This window comes from Nicotiana tabacum, chromosome 5, assembly GCF_000715075.1.
Source record: "Nicotiana tabacum cultivar K326 chromosome 5, ASM71507v2, whole genome shotgun sequence".
NCBI lineage: Eukaryota > Viridiplantae > Streptophyta > Magnoliopsida > Solanales > Solanaceae > Nicotiana > Nicotiana tabacum.
This window is the reverse complement of record NC_134084.1, coordinates 96,064,684-96,075,675: the sequence shown is the minus strand read 5'-3', so window position 1 is coordinate 96,075,675 and position 10,992 is coordinate 96,064,684. Positions and strand designations below refer to the sequence as shown.

At 36.8% G+C, this 10,992-nt stretch overlaps 2 protein-coding genes across 3 annotated transcripts; one reads left to right on the top strand and one right to left on the bottom strand.

Annotated features, from left to right (window-relative positions):
* The first annotated feature begins 516 nt into the window (after nt 1-516).
* On the top strand, nt 517-1,260 carry LOC107815882 (putative protein phosphatase 2C 55). The gene has a single exon (XM_016641529.1). It carries the CDS (start codon nt 517-519, stop codon nt 1,258-1,260), a length of 744 nt encoding a protein of 247 aa, XP_016497015.1.
* Nucleotides 1,261-2,537: 1,277 nt separating this feature from the next.
* LOC107815884 (peptide chain release factor PrfB3, chloroplastic) lies at nt 2,538-10,060 on the bottom strand. Of its 2 annotated transcripts, XM_016641530.2 has the most exons (6): nt 9,734-10,060; nt 8,286-8,503; nt 7,954-8,154; nt 7,201-7,413; nt 5,833-6,034; nt 2,538-3,187 (listed from the first exon to the last, which is right to left on the bottom strand). In XM_016641530.2, exons 1-6 carry the CDS (start codon nt 9,876-9,878, stop codon nt 2,901-2,903), a joined length of 1,266 nt encoding a protein of 421 aa, XP_016497016.2. In that variant the 5' UTR covers nt 9,879-10,060; the 3' UTR covers nt 2,538-2,900. The 2 variants fall into 2 exon arrangements, with proteins under 2 accessions (XP_016497016.2, XP_075109940.1); XM_075253839.1 differs by lacking the exon at nt 7,954-8,154.
* Nucleotides 10,061-10,992: the final 932 nt, after the last annotated feature.

Below are 10,992 nucleotides of genomic sequence, written 5' to 3'. Positions count from 1 at the left end.
CTAAATAGCGACCAACTTTGGTCGCTAAATAAAAGGGACCATCAATATAGCTACCAGGCGTGTTTGGTCGCTTTTTGGTCGCTTTTTGGGCCATAAGCGACCAATTTTGGTCGCTTTTTGTGGTCGTTTTTTTCCGGATTTCTAGTAGTGTTAGGTCATGAACATTCATTTAAGAACTTTGATGAAGTTTTCAAGCTGCCACAGAAGAGGTACGTAGACTTTTGTAACGATAATTATCAACTGGGGAATTATAGCAACAAGAAACTCAAATTTAGTCTCGACAACCCTAGTCCAAAACTTTTGGCTGCATCATCTTTTAACGAACGTCCCAAAGAAGACCCAAAGAAGCCACAATTAGATGATGATCAATATTCATTCAACAAGTTTGATGAAGTTCTCAGGCTGCCCGGTTCACGAGGTTCTACTACTGTAGGGCTCGGTTGTCATTCTCCTATTACTCAAGTCGTCCAAGGCGCAGAACTCCCGCGCTGTATTAAAAAATTACCAAGCCTAAAAATGGTGGCTGGATCTTTATACTTACCTAAAGAAAACCCAATGAAACCACGAGGTGAAGATGCTCATTTTATCCAGAAATTATTTCAAACAATTGGTGTAGCAGATGGTGTTGGTGGCTGGGGAAAAAAGGGTGTCGGCGCTAGAATATACGCAAGAGAAATTATGAGAAATTCACTTATTGCCGTAGATATTAATGAACCAAAGGGTACTGTTGTGAACCCTAAAAGGGTTCTTCAAGAAGCTTACAAAAACACAAATTCTGAAGGATCGTCAACAGCATGTATTATAACTTTGGACAGTGAGAAAAATACGTTACGCGCTGCTAACGTTGGTGACAGTGGATTTTTTCTGGTTAGAAACGGAAGAGTTATATACAAATCGCCAATACAACAACGGAGGTTTAACTGTCCATATCAACTGGGAAATGCTAAAGATAATCCTAGTGTTGCTCAAGAGATGGAAATAATCGTGGAAAAAGACGATGTTTTAGTAGTTGGAACAGATGGATTGCTTGATAATATGAATGAAAGTGAGATTGAGGAACTTGTACAAAGAGGGATTGATGAGAAGTTGAAGCCAAAGGAATTGGCTAGTCAAATTGGGAATGTTGCGTTGTATAACTCATTTGATAGGTTTGCAGATACACCTTTTGGAAGAGCAGCTGAGAGGGAATGGCGAAGTCATAAAGGAGGAAAAGTTGATGGTATTACTGTTATTGTTGCTTATATTCAATTATTCAAGTGATTATTTTGAGAAAAGGTCGATTGAGTCGAATATGAATTCAGTTATTAGAAGAAGTTGATGGAGCAGAAAAGTGGAACCAACAACAACAGTAACTTATCTCATAAGGGGTCCGATCGAGGAGAAAAGTGGAACCGAAGTGGAAATTAAAGTATTATATTTGTTAGGTTGCTTATTTTTTTGTCTGCACTTGCTCACTTTAATTAGTTCAGATGAACATTTTGGCCTTTAGATATTGCTAGCAAAATTTTGTATAAACAATACTATGAATTATTTGCAATTATATTTTAAAGATGAATATACAGATTTCATGGTACGACAAGAAGTTTTGTACTATTGCTTAGTGCTGAACTATATACCTTCATATTTCTTCCTTCAACAATCAATGTAGAATTAATTTCAGGAGAATTAGCATTAATCTTCCTTGACAATTAAAAAGAAAAACGTTATGTACCGTTGAAGAAATCCCAGAGTGATTGGTTATGTTGAAAGGAGAAGGCGCAGTAAAATAGTCATAAAATTAGAAAAACGAATGCTCAATCTCACTAATTATAAAGTATGAAAAAAATTAACACACACACACACACAAACACATAATTAATCATGAAATTGCCAGAAGTATTATATTTGTTCATCTATGGGTATTTATAACTTTGCTAAAAGTAGAGTACCCGTTTTCTAAAAGAACTTTTTCTTATGTGAAACATGTGATAGAACTTAACAAACTTTGGACGTGTTTATTGCCAAATTAATGAAGCTGCTGTTAATTGAATAGTTAAAGCAGCTATAATGAACTGACTGGAGTCCCTTGATTCATGTAACTAACAAAGTGTTGAAAATAAGAGAGGATCTTCAGTAATTTGCCTACATGACTGAAATTTAGTATTTTGGAACTTTTTTGCTTCTTATTTCATTAAGTTCGCAACATTTGTTTCATGCACAAAATGAGATGATATTGTTTTTTTTTTTTTTTTTGTTTTCTGGTTCATTTATAACGTAGTGTTCACGTCAGTTTGTGACTTGTGTGCATATCAACTATTTTATTGGTGTCTGATATCTCCTGCAAGTATAGATATTGGATAATTCTATCCACCAAGAATTAGACAGATGGGAAGAAATTACACAGATATTATTATAACAAAAACTATCCTACCAAATGAGTGTTCTACTTCAAATAATTACTTACAACATTTATTTATTTATGATTTTTTTTGGTCGGATATTTATTTTGGTACTACCACTTTGCTCATGCAAATATCAATCTTTGAGTAAAGAAAATCTCCACAAGATATTTACTCTCACATTAGTATATAAAAAGTTGTAGCACATTACTCTCACTGTTTTACAGATCTGTGGAGCACAACTACCATAAAAAGTTGCCACCAGCTTAGGAACACAAAATTTAAGAACCAATTCTAACAAAAATATGACAAACAAGTGCATCATCTTGCATTTCAAAATGGAACACTGACTCCATTTCTCTCCCATCCTTTCCCTTTTCCTTTTCTTATCACAATACCTCTCTTTGTTTCTTTTCCTTATAAGAAAAGGGGTTGAAGAATCTTGGCCTTCAATATAAAATATGAGAATGATGCATCAAATCATTAGCAGAACTCCAAGGTTCGGATCCTTTCGCATCTGGCTCATGGGATTTCATGCCGTCTACTATTGATGTGGGCACCGATAAATGGTTCAATATTTCCGTTTAACACAGCAGTAAGGTCAGACAATTGGATGCCCGTCTTTACATCTTCTACCAGTTTGTTTGGGTGAAATACATACCTTCTGGCCACTTGATTCCAGCTACTAGAGATAGCACTACTTCTAACGCTAGCCAAGTCGGAGACTCCTTGTTCCCTCATTACAATGAGAAGCTTTGCCTTTAATCTATTGAGGGCCTTCAGCTTATTTGCAAACCGGCTTCTTTCACCTACAAATAGCAACCGTTATGAAAAGGATCGGACATTTTATGGAGAAGTTAGAAACAGCTCAATAAAGTGCACACATAAATATAATTTGTAAAAGGAAAGCTAAATGTAAGGCATAAAACATTTAAGTAGATCAAATGCTCTCTCTTATTCCTGTTTTCACAAAACATTTTTTCACTAGATATACCAGAGCTCGCTGTAACACGTCTGCTTCAGGGCAGGGAGGAAATCCGTACCTTAGTCGAAAACATTGAGAAGAAAAAGAGATTTTAAGTATTTGTGTTGGACACCAATATCTTAGATCGTATCTCACAGCCATTAGAGAATCAATGGTATATAGGATAGTATCTCAAACACCTGCCTTGAATCTGTCAACAACATAGGAGCATACAATCTACTGCTGAATCTTGAAACAGAACATTTTTCTCCACCCCAACATGTAAAGTATCACATTTTTCTGTAGAATGACTTTTGAATGACTGACGGAAAAGAAATCTTTCAGGAATGATTCTAACATTCAATCAAGCAATCCTCTGAGTTCACTCAACAGTGGTATCATCAGTGCCAGACTTAATTAACGCGCCTACGTGATTAAGATGATATATAACAACTTACATGTATTATATTGACTTACAGTGTTCTATCGGGTGCCTCATAGAAATTTAACTTATTTGCATTTAACTTATTTGCTTGTTGACAATGTATCCAATCGTACATCTTGGAAACGAACAGTAGGAGTTCCCTGTCAAGTCATATATCATGCCCATGATTTGAGAATCGTGCTTCTCGACATATAATTTTTCGGTTTCTCATATTGTTTTAACCTCGGAGAAAGGAAAACCAAGAGAGTTGCAAGGTATTTTCTTGCACCAAGTATTCTTTGTCAACATGCTTTGGAAGAGTTTAGAGGATATTAGGAGGATGGTGGAACAGTACAGGGATAGGAAGAAGGATCTCCACATGGTGTTTATTGATCTGGAGAAAGCGTACGATAGGGTTCCTAGGAAGGTCTTATGGAGCTGCTTAGAGGATAAAGGGGTCCCGGTTGACTATATTAGGGTGATTAAGGACATGTATGCTGGAGCTAAGACTCGGGTTAGGACAGTAGGAGGCGACTCTGAACACTTTCCAGTTATTACGGGGTTGCACCAAGGGTCTGCGCTCAGCCCATTCCTATTTGCCCTGGTGATGGATGCACTGACTCATCACATTCAAGGGGAGGTGTCATGGTGCATGCTATTTGCTGATGACATTATTCTGATTGACGAGACACGAGGCGGCGTCAACGAGAGGTTAGAGATTTGGAGACATGCTCTTGAGTCTAAAGGTTTCAAGTTGAGTAGGACGAAGACAGAATACCTCGAGTGCAAATTTGGAGTTGAGCCGACGGAAGCGGGAGTTGAAGTGAGGCTTGACTCTCAAGTCATTCCCAAGAGGGGTAGTTTCAAGTACCTTGGATCGGTTATTCAGGGGATCGGGGAGATTGACGAGGATGTCACACACCGTATAGGGGTGGGGTGGATGAAGTGGAGGTTAGCGTCGGGAGTCTTGTGTGACAAGAAAGTGCCACCGTTACTAAAAGGTAAGTTTTATAGAGCAGTGGTTAGGCCTGCCATGTTGTATGGAACTGAATGTTGGCCGGTAAAGAACTCACGCACCCAGAAGATGAAAGTAGCAGAGATGAGGATGTTGAGGTGGATGTGCGGGCATACAAGGATGGATAAGATTAGGAATGAAGATATTCGAGAGAAGGTGGGTGTGGCCCCCATGGAGGACAAGATGCGGGAAGTAAGACTCAGATGGTTCGGGCACATTCAGAGGAGGAGCACTGATGCACCGGTGAGGAGGTGTGAGCGACTGGCTGTAGTGGGCACGCAGAGAGGTAGAGGGCGACCTAAGAAGTATTGGGGAGAGGTGATCAGACAGGACATGACGCGACTTAGGATTACTGAGGACATGGCCCTTGATAGGGAATTATGGAGGTCGAGCATTAAGGTTGTAGGTTAAGGGAAAGTTGTGAATATTTCTACAGCACAATAGAGTGAGACTAGCTAGTTAGGAGTTAGACTAAGAATATAATTGGTCGTCTATTGATGCAGGGCTTTACCTGCTAGTTTTACTATACCAGCCATTTATTTCGTATTTCGTATTCTGTATTTCATATCTCTTATATTGCTGTTATTATATTATGCATTTTTATGGTACTAATATATCGGCTCCTGTTGCTTTTTTGAGCCGAGGGTCTCCTGGAAACAGCCTCTCTACCCTTCGGGGTAGGGGTAAGGTCTGCATACATATTACCCTCCCCAGACCCCACTTATGGGATTATACTGGGTCGTTGTTGTTGTTGTTTGTTGTTGTATGCTTTGGAAGAGTTTAATTTGACACGCACTCATCAGTCTCTATTAGAGTGCCTCCAGAGCAGTAACGCCACATCTCTGCCGTCAGCAGGACTGAATACAAGAGCTTTTCGTTATCTTCACCAATATTCAGATGCATAGACACATTAAATAGACTTTCTTTATATACATATACACACGCATATAATGTGTATGCAGAAACCTTAAATAGATCATAGTGCAAAAACACTCAAGTAATAGGAATCACCCTACAGAACCAATGACACTCCGCTCAAAAATATTATTACCTGTTGATCGGACTTGCAATCCTGTTGGAATATGCTGAATGGTGAGTGAAGGCGATGTGTTGCTCTGTTCCTCTTCATATGATGGTCGTATCGTGATTTCTAGATCGTTTTCATCAATTGAGAGGTCAGGGGACGATTCAAGAAAAAGAGGAATAACATCAACAGCAGCAGTTCCAGCCTTCAATTCATCAGGATTGATAACCTGTAAATTTTGTCGTTTTGATGAGCATCTAAGAAGATACAAGTATCTATCTCATCAGATAGAATCTTGTGTTAATGTAAGGTACAATGGTACATAATCATTGGTCAACAAACATGAGCTGAATCATCACTCCTTTATTAGTCAGTTAAATACTTCATCAGCTTAAATTTTGCTGCCTTCCTAACACTTGAAAGGAATTTCATTATTCATCTTAACTTTATGCACAAATAGAGACTATGAGGACATCATGGCATAAGGAGATCTTTTTACGTCTAAATAGAGGAGGATAAACAGTACTTCACCATGAAAATCGCTAGCCAAGTGATTTATATTCCACCTTCTTGGCAAATGAAAGGGGGATAGCTTTATTTTGATTGGGAGTTTATTAATAGGGAGAGAACATTGTACTTTGAGTTATATGACTGTTTTCGCTCCTTATTCTGCTAAACATTACAAACTCATGATACACTGCTAATACCTTGGTATTAAGTCCAGATGAAATTTGAGCCTGTGTCATTAATTATCACGTTCTATACATATACTATTTCAGAACTTGAAATACTATAGTTTTCTATGCTATAATATCACATCATGATAACTATATTATTTCTCCTCCCTTTTCAGTTAAATGTGGATAATCACAGTTTCCTTCATAACGTTAATGGTAGTGATCACATTTCATGACTGAATTAGATTAAAGAGGATTCCTGAACTAACTGTCAGTGACTGTGATTGATTGATCATGTCAGAGAAACTATATTAGAAGCAAAATGCAGCTGCAACACTGAGATTTAAGATGAATTGTTTTCCACTTTTTTTTTATTTAAAAAATAGAACATAGAATGTTTTTGTCTTAAGAGCTATGTTGCGCGGACTCTCCAAAATGTTGTTGCACCCGTGTCGGATCCTCCAAAAAGTGCACTACTTTTGGAGGATCCGACACGAACCTAACGACATTTTCGGAGAGTCCGAGCAACATAGCTTAAGAAGCTGACAGGGAAAGCATGCCTAATAACTCTCCAGAAACACATAACTCAAAAGGTTGAGGAGGGAATAGAAAAGGGCAATCTTAGGAACACAAAGCGCATAATATAAGAATTTGATAATGCATATGGCAACTGATAGCAAAGGGATAACTAAATCTGAGCTAAGTATCCTTAGAATACCTTTGAGAGATCTAATTTATTTTCAGAATTTCCACTCATGTAATGGATTCCTCTTTCCCCTGAAAGATAGCCATATGCCGACTTGAACTCTAACTCAATCATCGCATATTTGATACCACCACTATCTGAATCTTGTTTCTCAACAATCCTCGCCTTATGACATTGCTTTTCGGCCCATTTGATATACATTCTTGTCAGTTGTTCTGCCCAAATCTGGATCATAATTGGATAAGTGAGAAGCAGTACCACCTAGAGTACATTGCAACCATAAAAAAACTAAATACCTATCAGTTTTACACCCCAGTTACTATACCATTCTAATTTGTCTTTCAACAGCCTTTCTTGCCATTTAATGATAAAATTCCAATAACATAGCCAAAGTGAATAATATTCTCTTGTAAAAGCAAACTATCAATAGATGATATCTGTAGGCAACAACAAAAATAGCCAAAGTGAATAATATTCTGTAGATAATATCTGTAGGCATTCTATTATTATCATTTAGATCCTTCATCTATATAGTTTCTTACAGTGTGAGCCTTGCAGTAATTCCAGGATACCTCAATTTAATAAAGCCGTAACAGCTTCAAGTTTTCGAAGTAGTGTCTCCGACACAAGGGGGTAAAGCTACACAAATATAACCCTCTCTCCCTCCTTAGAAAACTCATTGACTTATTATTTTAACCTAAGATGTATATGGTCCTTTGCTACCAACCCGTAAGTATATTTGGCAACATAGCAAGAACGCATCACCTCTGAGTAAATGCCCTCATTTCCAGATTCAATGGTGACACATGCTCCCTCCATATCATATGGTTCCCTAAGAAGTTTGGACAGTTCATACTTATCTAATGACTTATTCACACTGACACAGGCAGTATAGGCCTGCTTTAAAAACTCATAGTTGATAGAATCCATTCCTGCCAGCTCTGTAATCAGCTTAGCTTCTTCAGCCTGCAGAATCACACTCAATCAAATAGAATCAAATAACACGGTTGAGTTTTATGGTTTTTCCTTTGAAGTATTAACAAATAAGGCAATAAACATATGGTGACAAGTGAAAACAAGCTTTGAGGACATGATACCTTGTATCGAAGGTCTTTGAGGGAATCAATGGCTTTGGCGCTCTCAGCTAATTGAACAAGGTCTTCATCTGACTTGGCTACGTCATCCCACAAATCATACTCACGAATAACTTCTTCCTGTTTGAGGCGTCTTGCTTCTTCAAATTCTAGTGCTGTTGGTGTCAACATCTCAGCACGGAGTACCAAATCTTCAATCTTCCTTTTCAAAGCGAATGTACCTACATCATGAAATCATCAATACCACCAACATTTAACAGACTATTACCTACTGTATACGCACTAGAATGCAAAGATTCTATAACAGTAACTAGATACCGTGTATAAACTTATGTTATGCCGACTTGGTTTGATATTAATGGAATTTATTTTATTTATCAATTAAAAAGGGAAATATTGTACAGCACTGACTTGTAAATAAATGTAAACTACTTATTAACTGGACAACGTTTAATCCCTTAATATCCCTTTGCTTAAACACAATTGTGTATTGTATACCTTCTCTTATTGATATCGTAGAATATGAATATATTGGCAATTCTAACTGAATTGTGCTCCATCCAACATGCCTCTTGACAAAGATTCTTTTCATCTGTTCTGTGTTTCCTCCCTTTAGAATCTCTACCTTATGTTCTCTCACCCAACCCCAGTTTGACGAATACTCCACTTCGCCTATCGGGAAGGGAAGTTGTGAAATGCCTATACCCAATCCAGACCTTTACACTTCCTTCCCGGCCTTAGTTTATCATTCTCATTCACTAAGAACTTGGAAAGTTTCTAGCTTTCTTTCAATTAGCCTGCTTATTTGTCTTTCACTCTTTCACTGAGCTTTCTCCGCCTCCGTCCTCTCCACGGGCGAAGCTACATGTTATAAAGGGTGGTCAACTGACTTGACCACCCTTCGTCAGAAAATTACACTGCGTATATAGGTAAAATATTAAATTTTAGAGGTATTTAACATATATTGAACACTCTTTCTCGGAGAATATTTTTTACTTTTTTTGAAGTTGAACACCCTTAGTAAATTCCTGGCTTTGCCACTGGTCCTCTCAACCACTAATTATTTCACACTACTAGTACTTGCACAAGCAATCAATAACGCAAAGTAGATGAATTCATACCAAGTACAACAACCTTGTAAAACAGGAGCATTAAGTAGGTAGTCTACTTAGCACTACCAATTATGAATTTATGATAGTTAAAGAACCACTGCCAGCAACAACAACAACAAAAACAAAAGAACCCTTGATATAAAAGCAAAGTAAATGACTTGACTGTGCCAAATTCACACGAATGACTCTGATAATGAATTCTGAATTTCAGCTAAACAATGCAACTACCTCATCTAAAAACTTAAAGTAAAGAAGATGGTGGTTTTACTTATTTATTTCAAAAAGTTAAAGTAAAGCATGAGCAGAGAAGAGGGAAGAAAGAGAAGGGAAATTACAGACCAAGCTCTTTGTAGAACCTGTTCTTGTCATCTATATGCTGATTATTAGTATAAGCTCTAATTCTGAAAGCAAATATCCTTGAAGGAGAAGAGGAACAACTAGCTTCTGCTCGTACAGAAAAAGGGTCAGCACCCATTTTAGCCATAGTACACTATTACTAATGGGGGTGGATAAAATAAGCTTTCTTGAAATTCCGACCGCCGCGAAGAAAACGGGCTTAGGGAAGAGGGAAGTGGTGTTGGGGCTGTGCGCGTGCCACATTCCTGTTTTTATATTTTTCTATGGTGTTGCTCTTACTTTACTATCGTCTAATTTTCTTTTTATGACCCAAAAAAAGAAAAAGAAATCCCCAACATATATTCTAAATTATTATTGTTTCTTCTCCAGATATTTTTCTTTTGTCCGATTCTTCTCCAGATATTCAAATTAGGGACAGCTAGTATATCTTTTCCAGCAATTGACGCTACCATTCAGGTTTAAATTGTTACAGTACTTAATAAACTAGAATGAAAAACCTAACCTATTGTACTGTAAGGAATGACACAAGTTATTTAATAGCTTGTTTGGATGATTGTTAATTATTGTATGGTATGACATTTTTATTTTAAATATAATATTTATTTTTATTGTTATTTAAATTTTATTGTATCGTATCGTTAAATTCGTCGTTACGTAACGATGAAAAGTGCCACTTATGATCAATTTGATGTGATAGCGTCGTTACCTTATTTTTTCTCTCATCTTGCCTCTTTTTGTTATTTAATAATCCTAGTTTATCATTTATCTTATATTTTTATATAATAATATTACCTCGTACCTTTCTTTTTCTTTATATATTGCAAGTTTATTCTTCATATTATGGGCGTATGACATCACGAAACTGTTAGAATATACTATAAGTCATGCGTATTGTTATAGTATTCTTTATGAACAATTATTTATTTACTTGTTTAAATTCAATAAAGTTTCATTTTAAATAGATCATGTGTTGGTTTGTGCGTCCATTGCTTACATAGTAGATGATTTAGTGTATAGAGTTTAACTTATACACGGAAGATTAAATCATCGGTTCTTGTAAGACATAAAAGTTAATGTTCACAATATAATGATGGAATTGGACAAATCATCGGAATGATTGTAGCACAAGATTAAATATAATTTATCTTGATTATGGGAATGGTTTAATTCCAACTTCTTGTGCTAGTACATTTTGTATGTATTGAACGGATCAAGTAGAGATGAGTATTTTATACTGACTT